The following is a 13,958-nucleotide window of genomic DNA, read 5'->3' on the forward strand; positions in this document are numbered from 1 at the left end:
AATCAAACTAATATTTAATGGAATGATACATAGAGAATTGGAACAATAACTTTACTTTTTTAGCTCACCTGGCCCGAAGGGCCAAGTGAGCTTTTCTCATCACTTGGCGTCCGGCGTCCGTCGTCGTCCGTCGTCGTCGTCCGTCGTCGTCCGTCGTCGTCCTGCGTTAACTTTTACAAAAATCTTCTCCTCTGAAACTACTAGGCCAAATTTAACCAAACTTGGCCACAATCATCATTGGGGTATCTAGTTTAAAAATTGTGTCCGGTGATCCCGCCAACTAACCAAGATGGCCGCCATGGCTATAAATAGAACATAGGGGTAAAATGCAGTTTTTGGCTTATAACTCAAAAACCAAAGCATTTAGGGCAAATCTGACAAAGGGTAATATTGTTAATCAGGTTAAGATCTATCTGCTCTGAAATTTTCAGATGAATCTGACATTCCGTTGTTAGGTTGCTGCCCCTGAATTGGTAATTTTAAGGAAATTTTGTTGTTTTTGGTTATTATCTTGAATATTATTTTAGATAGAGATAAACTGTAAAAAGCAATAATGTTCAGCAAAGAAAGATCTACAAATAAGTCAACATGACCAAAATGATCAGTTGACCACTTTAGGAGTTATTGCCCTTTATAGTCAATTTTTAACCATTTTTCGTAAATCTTAGTAATCTTTTAGAAAAATCTTCTCCTCTGAAACTGCTGGACCAAATTATTTGAAACTTGGCCATAATCATCATTGGGGTATCTAGTTTAAAAATTGTGTCCGGTGACCCCGCCAACTAACCAAGATGACCGCCATGGCTATAAATAGAACATAGGGGTAAAATGCAGTTTTTGGCTTATAACTCAAAAACCAAAGCATTTAGAGCTAATCTGACATGGATAAAGTTGTTAATCAGGCGAAGATCTATCTGCCCTGAAATTTTCAGATGAATTGGACAACCTGTTTTTGGGTTGCGGCCCCTGAATTGTTAATTTTAAGGAAATTTTGCTGTTTTTGGTTATTATATTGAATATTATTATAGATATAGGTAAACTGTAAACAGCAATAATGTTCAGCAAGGTCAGAGTTACAAATAAGTCAACATGACCAAAATGGTCAGTTGACCTCTTTAGGAGTTATTGCCCTTTGAAGTCAATTTTTAACCATTTTTCGTAAATTTTATATATCTTTTACTAAAATCTTCTTCTCTGAAACTGCTGTGCCAAATTGATCCAAACTTGGCCACAATCATCTTTGGGGTTTCTTGTTTAAAAAATGTGTCCGGTGACCTGGCCATCAAACCAAGATGGCCGCCACTGCTAAAAATAGAACATAGGGGTTAAATGTAGTTTTTGGCTTATAACTCAAAAACCAAATAATTTAGAGAAAATCTGACATGAAGTAAAATTGTTAATCAGGTCAAGATCTATCTGCCCTGAAATTTTCAGATGAATTGGACAACCTGTTTTTGGGTTACGGCCCCTGAATTGGTAATTTTAAGGACATTTTGCTGTTTTTGGTTATTATATTGAATATTATTATAGATATAGGTAAACTATAAACAGCAATAATTTTCAGCAAAGTAAGATCTACAAATAAGTCAACATGAACGAAATGGTCAATTGACCCCTGTAGGAGTTATTGAACTTTGTAGTCAATTTTCAATCTGCTTCCTTTGTTTAATATTCACATAGACCAAGGTGAGCGACACAGGCTCTTTAGAGCCTCTAGTTTTAAACCTCCATGAATTACGTGTTTTTTTAGTTTGTGATGTAGAGTATAATTGAGTATTGTCATTTCGGTAAAACTCTACTGGTATGTATACTTTTATCATGTAACCCGTTTAGGGTACATCTGTTGTCTCTTTTCCAGATCGGAAACCTGTTTATTTATAGATTGATTTAGTAACGCAGCTTTTACATTATTCTTTCCTCGTTTATTTATTTGGTACTATTTTTAGTAATATTTAAAACATTCATTATCTGAAAATTAAAATCCACTACTTATTCATTGAAAAATATACACAACCTGCAATGAAAAATGATATATTGATGTGACTACATATTGCCACTCCATTTAAAAACAGTACTGGTTTTTTAAAAATCCCTCTGAACATTTTTTGGACAAAAATGAATATACAGTGGAGAAAACAATAGGAAAATATTGCATGTAAACAATAATTCAGACAAAATAAGAATATAAAGCCTTTTTCTGAGTCTGTATAACCTGAGTTCACTGTAAGTGTACCATTAAAACTTGAAATATTTGGATCAGTACGACATTGTACAGAGAAATCTATACCATTTGTATAAGTATTATTATATGATGAACTCATATGCATACATGTGATATTTTTCGAATTAAATTCAGTACAATTTGAAGCTGTAATGTTCAGGATATTAATATTTCGGATGGTATAAAACTGACTGTAGAAAAGAGATTCACTAGAATTTACAATAATATCAACATACAGAAAAACTTCTACAATTAATGAACTTATCAGGGGTAAATATCCAAAACCAATCAGTCCTGTCCAAGATGGCCTATGAATTGATACTACAGTATTTAAATTTGACGTTCCTTGTATAAGCAGGATAAATATAATAGCATAGAAAAAAGCCTTATACATGAACTTATAAATAAATTGTATGTAGAAAAATTCACCTATTAATATGAAACCGCACCATCCTATTAATACTAAAATTTGAAAGAAACGCCTTACGAAAACCGAAAATGTCGTTTTGAACATAATTGATGATGACAAAACAAGTACAATAGTAAACCATATAACATAGCTGACACTCTTCACCGGCACCCAGATAATATTACCAAATTCTGCGATTTGGCCAATGCAATAAACTGCATTTTGGCTTTCTTGACTAATCATAATGGAAAGATATATTGGTAAACCAATAGTCGGTGCAATTAAGATTAACATGACAAAAGCAAATACGACATGAGTCTTTTCTATTGATTGTATATAAGTTTCACTGTAGTTTAAGTATTTGACTGAATCAGAACTTAAATCGATGAACTCAAATGCTGAAAGGCCACTTTCATTACATAAATAAGGATCAGCCCCATTATTTAGCAATTCTTCTATACAATGACTGCTCTCCTTTTTTGAAAGGCATCTCTTTATTACAAATTGTAAGGGTGTATTACCCTCCTTGTCTGGCGTGTTTACAAAGTCCCGACATATAACTCCAAGACCAGTGTGTAGAGTAATATTAGAAAATACGGTCCTGAAAGCTGACAGAGGTTTTCTGTTATACCAATTCCCATCTTCTGTGCTTCGATTATTGCCAAAACAGTTGTTTTGAGATCCACGTGAAAGCAATAATTTCGTTGCACGATCACTCTTCGTGTAATGTAAAGGGGTTCTATCGAAATCATCACGAACCACTACTTTAGCTTTATTACGAAGCAGAAGGGATAGTATTTTGATATTATTGTTTATAACTGCTAGATGGACAGCAGTAAGTCCGTTATTGTCAACTTTGTTTACTTTTGGTGACGGCTTTCTGTACATTATTTGATTTTCTCCTGCGGCATCTTGAACAAAGTTAGAGTCAAAATGAGAATCCTCGTTTTGGGACAATACTTCCTGGAATAAAGTCCTCACAGCTTCTACGTTATTCAATATTACAGCATAATGGAGAGCTGTCCATCCACTCTTTGTTCTAGAATTGATATTCTCTGATGTAATATTTGATCTCAACTTTTTTAAGTCGTTTTGTCGGACTGCAATATGAAGTTCGGTCTGGTTTAAATCATATTGAAGTAGCAAACTAGTAAATCTGTCTTTGCTTCCTGTTACCAAAATTGCAGTCTTCATTGCATACCATCCTCTCAGGTTTACCTTTGCTCCATTTCTCACCAGTAAGAGAGCCATATCATATTGACCCGTCCTAACTGCTATATATAAAGATGTTTCCCAAAATTCCGAAAAGCAGTTAACATCTGCACCAGAAGAAAGTAATTCTGTAACAATATCTATACTACCACCTAGAACAGCTAGGGGAAAGAAGGATTTCACGGAAAATTGGTGTACAATATCTCTAGTCAGAAAACATTTACGTTCTAAAGTTGTAATCTTGTTCCATGCATAATGAAAGAACTCATAGCAGCCAAATGCTACAATCCAGTACATAAATGTACTTCTGGACCATATTGCCTCTAAAACTCGACTAATTGCATCACTGTTATCTTGAAATTCTTTATTGGATGAAAATATTTCTTCTACCTTTTTTCCTACAGCTGACTGGTCCCTATAACTGGAAAAACACTCTATAGCCTTTTCGAAGATTGACTGGTCTCTTTGTAATCTCTCGGAACATACCTTTATCAACAAAGTATGTACAAGCATACTTCCATTATTATCAATAGTGGTTCCAAATATACGGATGAAGTTTCTATTCTTAAAAAGGTGGCTCATCAACAGACTTGAAAATCTTCCACTTTTCAATTCTTTAAACAGTCTATTATATAATGGTTTAATATGATCCTTATCCAGGTCATCTTCCTGAATAATCACAATATTTTGATCCTTATTTTCATTTCCATTTTCATTGGAATGAACTCGGACTCGATCTCTAATAAACAAGATATCACACTCTGAAAACATTACTTTTGGATTAAACGAACAGAAATGATGACCAACAGTCTCTTCTAGAGCATCGTGAATAAACCGGATACTGTGACTGTCTTGAGTGAAATAAGATCCTATAGCAGAAAGAACGCTTTCCCAAAGTTCTTTCTTAGATGTGTTTCTTTGGAGCCCGCAATGTTGCATTATTTTGTAGATTTTCTCATCACATTTACGCGGGTCAAAGTCAAATATACTTCTACTTAATGTACCATTATACAACATGCATAGCACCAATGAGCAATACAGACTATTATTTTCGTTACTCATTTTATTAAGTTCCTTATTCAAGAGGGATATAGGTTGCCTAAAGAATGCGATTCTGTTTCTGAATCTTTCCTCATTAATTGAAACTAATTTGCAAAGAAGCGGAAATGCATATTTTGTTTGACACATAATTTCAAGTTCTTCTGGTTTCATTTCCTTCTCTTTGTTACTTCGGTTTAGGTGTTTTAATAATATTCTTCGTTTTTCCTCCTTTGAAAGTGAACTAGACCTTTCCTCTAAATTAACGATTACCTGGTTTAAAATTGTCGAAGCATTCGTAAATCTTGTGTTGAGGGCTATTTGTAATCTCATTGTACATAAAACTTTGTTTGAACCTAATTCAGACCCTAAGCATCCAGTCAGCTTTTCGTTTATCCTTTCCCATTTTTCCAACATTGTCAAACTTAAATCGTATTTTCCAAGGACATCATCAATAAGGAAAACTTGTTTTTGTTTTGTTTTGTATTTGATAATATCCTCAGGGGACTCTACGGGAACAATTTCAAATCCTTCTGAATGCAGTTTCAATGCGATGTGACGGATGATGGCCGTCTTGCCTAATCCTGAATTTGATGTCACCAAAATACAACCAAAATCCTTAACTTTGGCATACACAAGTTTTGATCCCTTTGTTTCGTAAAAGATGCTGTCCTCTTTCCGCCATGCATCTAACAAAGTTACATTCGTTTCTGTAAATAGTTATATATCATCAGTAAATAAAAGAAAAAAAAGAAACTAACTCTAACTGATTGAGTAGATCCAACTTGTAATTCATTGTATAGATGGTTTTTTTTGCAGATAAAATCAAACAACCTTTTTTTTATCTACTTATTTGAAGATTTATAATTTCCTTGTCTTTAAGTATCGTCTTAAATTAATACATTATCTTTCTTTTGTATATTCAGAGACGAAATAAAAAATATTTCAACTAACGTTTTTTTTATCGTTGATCTTGCGTTCTACATTTATCCAGATTATAGAAGAACAAATGTACCAAGATAGTTTATCATATACAACCTATAATCGACAGAGAAACGTAAGATATCAAAGAGATAGTAGGGCTTATTATTCAAAGAAAAATTGACAATGCTATTGTAAAAAACGATACACTACGAAAAGACAATCAACAATTTACAAAACACAACATATAAAACTAACGATGGAGCAACCAACCAGGTATAAGTACATTTAAGACAATGATGATCCCTTTCTTCATGATTAAGTACAAGCGTTAGCGAGTACTTATCACGAAGAAGGGATTGTCATTCTTTTACAAACTTAGAATATTGTTAAGTGCTCAAGGCTCAGATGATCTCTTGATTGGTTGTATTTAAGAATTAGTTTCATTGTCAGTGCAATGTTTTTAATTAGTGCATAACTTCCTTGTTTTGAATTTCATTTATGGAGGTGTAAATGTTTTAGTGATATAAGGACTTTCTTATAATTTTGAAAAAAATAAAAGATTTTGTTTTATACATTAGGTGACAGTACAATGAAATAGTAAGAAATGTTTCCTGATTGTGAGTATGATTGTAAAGCATGTAATACTTTTGCGAGGAAGTATAATTTTGTTTATTTCCAGTTCAAATCAATAAATTCAAAACTTTAGTTACAACTAAATTTTATTTTACAGCCAATATTTTAGTCCAGTCCTTAACATTAAATACTACTTCATAATGTCATGGAAATGTTCAAATACAATGACTTTGAAAGCTTAGAATGTACTCAAAAGCTAAACTTAATTCCTTGGTTTTTTTTTAATTATATCAGTTTTTGAAAGAGTATAAGTTAAAGATTTAGGTTTTATTCAATTTTTAAAACAGTTGTTTCTTTCTAGAATTGTTTTCATTTTTTGTTTGTTTTAGTATTTTGAAGTTATTTTATATTCTCATAATAACGTTCACGGTACCAATGTTATTGCACCAATAAAGTTCATCTTTTTTTTTTTTTTTGTTTGTTTCAAAATTTAACTTTGAGTCAGTTTTAATCACAAATTCTTTCCAGCTGATAAATGTGCTTCGGGGCATTTGTAACTCATTTATAGAAATATAGTGATCAAGGCTCAAATTATCTCTTGGTTGGTTGTATTTATGAATTAGTTTCATTGTCAGTGCAATGTTTTTAAATAATGCATGAAAATTCATTAAAAATTGCACAAACCTGCGATGTTTTTAGGAAGATTCCCTTCTCTGTAAAAGGAGAAATCACTTTCTATCTGTTCCTTTTCTTTTTCACAATCAAGGTATTCCTTTTTAATCTGTTTCAGTTCTGCATTTGCAACTGTTTTTGCTATTTCTCCGTCAAGATCAAGATCTAAGATATCGGTCACTTCATGTGGTCTTTGACCGTTATTTAAAGATGTCAATGCCTTCAATGAGAGGATTATTTAAGTAATAAATGATACGTTAATAAGCAAAGGGGCATACAGTTTTAAACATTTTATCAGTGTTTTTGTGTATTCATTTGAAAATATTTAATACATTTAAAACTAGAGTCTATTCAAAAGCCCTTATAAGTTTAGGTTTGCATTCTGTCCGTCTGTCTGTCCGTCTGTCCGTCTGTCTGTCCGTCCGTCCGTCTGCCCGTCTGTCCATCCGTCAGACCGGCAAATCAGTTTTCCAGACTTTTTTTATTCATGCTTGAAGATATTGATTTGATATTTGGTTTATTGTTTTTTCATGACAAGTTACAGGTCAAATTCGATTTTCACGATTTTAGCTTCTCTCCTTGTTCAGTTAAAGCCCTTTTCCCTTGAATTAAATTTTTGATGAAATACTTATTAATTACTAGATTTCTGTTCAAAGGGAAATAACTCATTTTTTAAAAAGATTTGTAAAAGACATTGTATTAAGATAAATGACATTTTGGATTTTTTTCCTTTTCTTTAGTAAATTGTTTAAAGAATTTAGTGGTAGGTTTTTAACCGGTAGGGGACTATGTATTGCCATGCAATACTCACAGAATGCTTGTTCTATTTGCATCTTCAACAATGACCACTATTTTACATTATACACTACAATATAATGCATTGTCAAAATATTTTTAATTGTTGACCTTGTATTGTTGATAATTGTTTCTGTTTCTTCTTAGGTAAATTAACGTAGAAAGAGCATACAAATTTTAAAGACAATACTTATATATTTTTTTAGTTTTCATGTTGCATTATCCATATTTTTTTCATAATGGTGATGTGAAAATCAGAGCCGCCACTGTGGACGGGTTATTTGTTAACGAAATGGCAACTCTATTGAGAAGCATTCTCTATGTTTGTTGTTGTCTAAAGCAACAGCAGTGTTCATACCGATGTTCAAATCTCTTAATCGATTAAGAAGACCAATCAAGTTAGAACACAAGAACTAGGGGAACTAAATCTTGTTATACATGCATTACCACCTGCCATGCAAATCTACACTCAGTCAAAATGTCACAATAGGGAATAGCACATCCCTAAACATGAACCCCGTACACACACGCGCGTAAAGTTCAATTGAGATATATAAACGTCATACGATTGGGCAGTGGAAATGCTCACTACTAAGAAATGGGTTGACGATAGGAAAGTTGAAATAATCACGTTTGTCATAGATTTTAGAGATCCATCTCCATATCTCTGCCAACAATGAGGAAAAGATCAAGACATGAAACAGATCTTTTAGTTTGGGTAATGTCCTTAATCTCAGTTGGATATGCGAGATCCAAAAACTCAGTGAAAGTAGGGTTTTGAATGACTGTACATCATTAATATATCAGAAAGTGAATAAAAGAACTTTGTAAAATATTTGTTTTTCTCTTTGTGTTGTATGATTTCTGCTTATAAATAAAATACCTTTTCCACACAAACCCATTTGTCTGTAAATTCATGTGTATCCATAGAAGTAACTGTTGCATGAGCCAACTGATTTCTGTACCACTTCAGTGTTGCCAAGTGAGCTCCAGGTAACATATCGTTAGGATGTGGAAGGTGATCCCAACCATTGGAGGGTGTTAATAAACCTCCTAGATTACGCAGCAGACATACCATCAGTGAAATATCAAAATCCTTGGAAGATGTAGCTGTAAAAGAAAAGCAAACAAATACGAAAAGACTTAAAGGTAGGGTCATTGATCCAAAACTTTATTTGACATTAGTGTCATTTTATAAAATTCTACAATCTTCACTGAAGTATACGGTATCATAACTTCATGTGACTACTTTGGGGTTAAAACAGTATTGTGTAGTATTTTGGAAAATGTAGGCCTGATCATTAAACGACTTGAGCGCTAATTTTGAGAAGTTATTATAATGGAATGAGTACATTTTGAACCAAAACCAGAATTCTTTCGGAAGTTAAGCCAATACGCGTCTTAAAGATACATACATTTTGGTTCTGTAAGCAGATAGTTCATAAATGTCTAAGACTCCCACAACTGATGCCCTAATTATTCTAAACTGTCGATTTATAACTTTTGTATATTTTATATAAAATGCGTTAACAAAACAACAAAAATATATATAACCATTTGGTCTTCTGGTCAAACAAAACTAGTGATGTCCTTTAATCGACTCCATAATCGTATACTAAGGGGGATATTAAAGCAACAGTAGTTTACCGATCCTTATATCTCGTAAATCGCAAGAAGAGACAGCTAAAGGTATTGATCTAAAGGTGAGTAAATCGCATGAACTCTAAAAACAGGGTATGCATCACCTGCTATGCATGCATCACCGACAGTCCGAATCAACATTCAGTCAAAATGTTACAATCGGGAATAGAACACAATCGTTAAAATGTTACAATCGGGAATAGAACACAATCGTTAAAATGTTAAAATCGGGAATAGAACACAATCGTTAAAATGTTAAAATCGGGAATAGAACACAATCGTTAAAATGTTACAATCGGGAATAGAACACAATCGTTAAAATGTTACAATCGGGAATAGAACACAAATCGTTAAAATGTTAAAATCGGGAATAGAACACAATCGTTAAAATGTTAAAATCGGTAATAGAACACAATCGGTATATGTCGCTAGTTAGACACCGGCAATCGTATCGGTCATTAAATTCGTGACGGTGTCCGTACACATTATGACCTACTGTTTTTATTTCACAATTTACTCCCTCAGTCAAAATCGCCTCGGACTCAAGCAATTTATAATGTGTTGAATTCATTTTCAAATACCTTTCAGAAAACTAAAAGTTATTGTTGTAGAACAACTAACTCTATTATAAGTATTAACCTTTTGTTCCCATGGGCATCGGAGGAAGATATGATGGCCATACCGTCCCAGGAACATCTCTAAGTATTTTCAACTGAGTCACATTAATTCGTTTTGATTTTTGTAAATTGATGATTGCATGTATATTACTATTGACAATTTTAGCCAATTGTGTTGGCCGAATTACTCCGTCAAAGAATCGTCTGGCAATATCAGGTGATACTTTAAAGTTCAGCAAGACGAATTTGGTGAAGTTTCTTTCTTCTTCTGTAAGTTGTGAAATCGAGGTCATGATTATTTAGGATAATTTTGAAATTCTGTGGAATATATTTGATCCACTGTATTCAGTCACAAACTCCGTTTTTCATATTTGCCAACACCAGTAAGTCACCTGTTAGAAGTGTAATAAAAATAATTTGTACAATATTATCTAAGTATATGCTTCAATTAAAATGAATTAATTTCAGCATTTAATTCGACATAAAATAATATACGTAATGAATGAATGGATTAATCTATATGTATCTATGTAGTTTAATAATAAAAATAATAATAAAACTATTAGTAATAATAATAACAAAAGAACAGATTTCCATGGTCCTCTGTGTAACACATACTTTATCTATCCAAGGAAATTGCTTATATAAACCTATGATTTAAGTTTGATATAAAATCGGACAAGAGTTGTACGCGTGAGAGCAATTACAATGCACTTTGTATACAATTAATATTTCCTAGTGGCATAACTATTACAAAAATAAATGATCGTCACTGATTTTCAAACTTATCCGACTTTGCTAATGTTAACCTATATTATAAGTTTCATAAAAATCTGGCAAGAATTGTACACGTGAGTGCACTTACAATGCAATTAATTCAGCTCCAGTTAGTTGAGGCCTTTGTCATGAATTTTAAACAAAATAATGACTTACTTTAATTTGAGTCACTGATTTAGAAGGTCTAAAATCTTCTATCATAAATAGATTTTATAAATAAATAGTTCAAAACATTGTTTTTTAAGTCTGTTTTCCAACAGCAAGTTAGAGCGAAATTGTAATTTGGATATATTTTTTTCTAAAACAAATACGAATCTGCTACTATTAAAGGGAAATAATATACACTACCATAAAATCAGCAAAACTTTGTTCTGTCTGACAAATTTATATCAACTTCCTGCATTTTATAAGTAATTTGTTTGTAACATTATTTCCATGATTATTTATTAACTATTTTCCTCTGTTCCGAAAAGAACACTGAAATTTATTTTTAAGATGATTAAAATTTTGAAATAAAAGTTGTTAAAAACCTATTTATATGGAACACATCTAAGATCTATAAATCATACAAATTCCTCTGTGAATTAAGAAGGTATCACCAGCCTAGTAGTCAGCAATTCTATTTTGACATGAATTTTTATTGATATGGTTAAATTAAAAATTAACTGTTTTGCAAAACTTTGAATGGTTCAAAGTTCTAATGATTTTCTACAACCGAGGATAAGATAACTAATGAGCAGTTTTGGGCAAAATCTTTCGTAATTTTGTGTCCTCAATGCTCTCCAACTTCGTACTAGTTTGGCATTTCAATTTTTTCATTCAAGTCATATTGATGAATCTTTTGTAGGCAAAATCATAACCTGGTATCATTTATTAAAATTTTAATATGCAATAACTCAATAAAAATCATTTCCCTTTAATGCCAGCAGATCAGCAATTATTATAGAAAATAGTATCCAAATCACAATTACATCGTAACTTCCTCTTAGAAAACAAAGCTATAAAAAACTGACCAACAAAGCAATGTTTGAACTATTTATAAAATCTATTTATAATAGAAGTTTTCATGTCAAAAATAGACCTTCTAAATCAGTGAATCATATTATAGTAAGTCATTATTTTGTTTGAAATTCATGACAAAGAAATCAACTAACTGGAGCAGGATAGTAAATAATACATTTTATTTCACAGCACTCACTTCATACTTACAACCTTTCACTTGAGTAATTTGTTAAAATAATTTACCAGTTGATCAGTTTGTGGGAGAAGAATTTAAACTGTAATATGATAAACTGTTTAAGCCATTGCTATTGTGATACCCTAAAGGTTACTAGATAAGCACGGTAATATGAAAATTGTTTGTACTTCATTTTCTGATCGGCGATGCATCGATCGTCAGTATAGCAATTCTAGTTAGAGATAGTTTTTAACACAAATGCATATAAATCATTTGTTATAACGTTTTCACAATAAAGTCAAAAATTTGCTGAAATCCATTCATTCATTTGTCAATATAGATGACAATGTATTCATTGGTTTAAGTATTTGACAAGATAAACTCATCACAGATACCAGGATTCAAGGCCAAATAAAGTTCGAAGTTAAAGAGCATTGAGGACCCAATTCCAAAAGTTTTTACCAAATACAGCTACGGTTATCTTTTCTTGAGGTAGAAACTCCTTAGTATTTAAAAAAAAATCAAAGTTTTGTAAACAGCTAATTTATGATTATGACCATATTAATTATGATATGTCTTTTTAATTGATTTATAAGATTTGCAAGTCGGTAAACTAATGTTGCCTTAATTTATAGAAATCATGATTTGGAATAACAGGACTAGAAAGAAATCATCAATGTGATAAAGTATCAATTTCGATGACCAGTAAACTGTCTTTGATACCTATTTTAATGGCGTACTTTTGAAGAAACGAAACGTACATTTTTGAAACAATATCAAATTGATGATCACTTTGGGAGTAAGTAAGATTATACATGGCCGAAAATGTATCCGTAATTGTTTGATTTGACGAGCCATCAAGACTAAACACCCTTGTTATTATAATTGCTTTTGACTAAGAATACCTTCAGTACTTTGAAAGTAACTCATGCGATGCTTAAATAACTCGAAGACCCCTAAGTGGTGCAAATACAGTTTTTGAAAATATTTTCATTTGATTATTGAATAAACTCAGTATTAAATTTTCAAAACTTATTTGTGGATTGAAGTTATATTAGAATATTATCCAGATATTTCATGTATATGTTAAGTAAATGTTTCCTTACCTATAATGTATATAAATAAGTAGCGTTTGGCAGACAATACGTCGGTATGAATGTTAAATTAATCTGCAGTCACATTTTATCCTTCTGACGCAATTTCATGATGTCTTGAATATTTATTGTTGTATTTGTTATCTCTGTACCTATGTAATGTATATATACATATATAATAAAAAAAAATAATGCAAAGAAAGAATACAAGTTGAAAGTCAATATTTTGTAAAACTATTTTAGAATTTTAAATATTTAAATTTCCATTTCTTATTATATCATCATGAAATCATTGAAATACTAGAGTCATTAAAAATCCCAACTGTAGCCTGTCTTTCATAACTTAAAGATTGTAATATAACACTTAAAACATAAATCTTACTGTTGTTGCATATAGATTTGGTAACCAATGTTTAACAAAATGTTTTCAAACAAAAATGAAAAGCTGCACGCAATGACTACGAAGTATATTCCCACTGCTATACACGGTTCAACTCAATTCTACCCTCATTTTGTGTAATATTCAGACCAAATTTTAAATAAATTAGTTTACAGACGGTTAGATACAAAATGTATATGTAACGAAAGTTCCGAATAGGCGGATTGACGGACAAACAAGGTAATGAAGTGTATCCTCAATTATCTTACTGCATATTTCTAATAAATCGCTCTCTTCATTGCCGACTTGGTTAGACAAATACAAAAAATGCGAAAACTTTGATTACATTTTTGAATACTTAAAATTTCATCTTGGAGTTGTAACTTTTTGCTTATTGGTAATATTTAGTGTTCATTTGATGTCATCGAA

General features: G+C 31.8%; 1 protein-coding gene across 1 annotated transcript; it reads right to left on the reverse strand.

The window, feature by feature from the left end:
• Positions 1-3,558: 3,558 nt before the first annotated feature.
• LOC143049470 (uncharacterized) lies at positions 3,559-10,486 on the reverse strand. Its single transcript, XM_076223088.1, has 5 exons — positions 10,125-10,486; positions 8,728-8,954; positions 7,062-7,269; positions 4,067-5,590; positions 3,559-3,593 (listed from the first exon to the last, which is right to left on the reverse strand). Exons 1-5 carry the CDS (start codon positions 10,393-10,395, stop codon positions 3,559-3,561), a joined length of 2,265 nt encoding a protein of 754 aa, XP_076079203.1. The 5' UTR covers positions 10,396-10,486.
• Between the last annotated feature and the right edge of the window lie 3,472 nt (positions 10,487-13,958).

This window comes from Mytilus galloprovincialis, chromosome 10, assembly GCF_965363235.1.
Source record: "Mytilus galloprovincialis chromosome 10, xbMytGall1.hap1.1, whole genome shotgun sequence".
Lineage (NCBI taxonomy): Eukaryota > Metazoa > Mollusca > Bivalvia > Mytilida > Mytilidae > Mytilus > Mytilus galloprovincialis.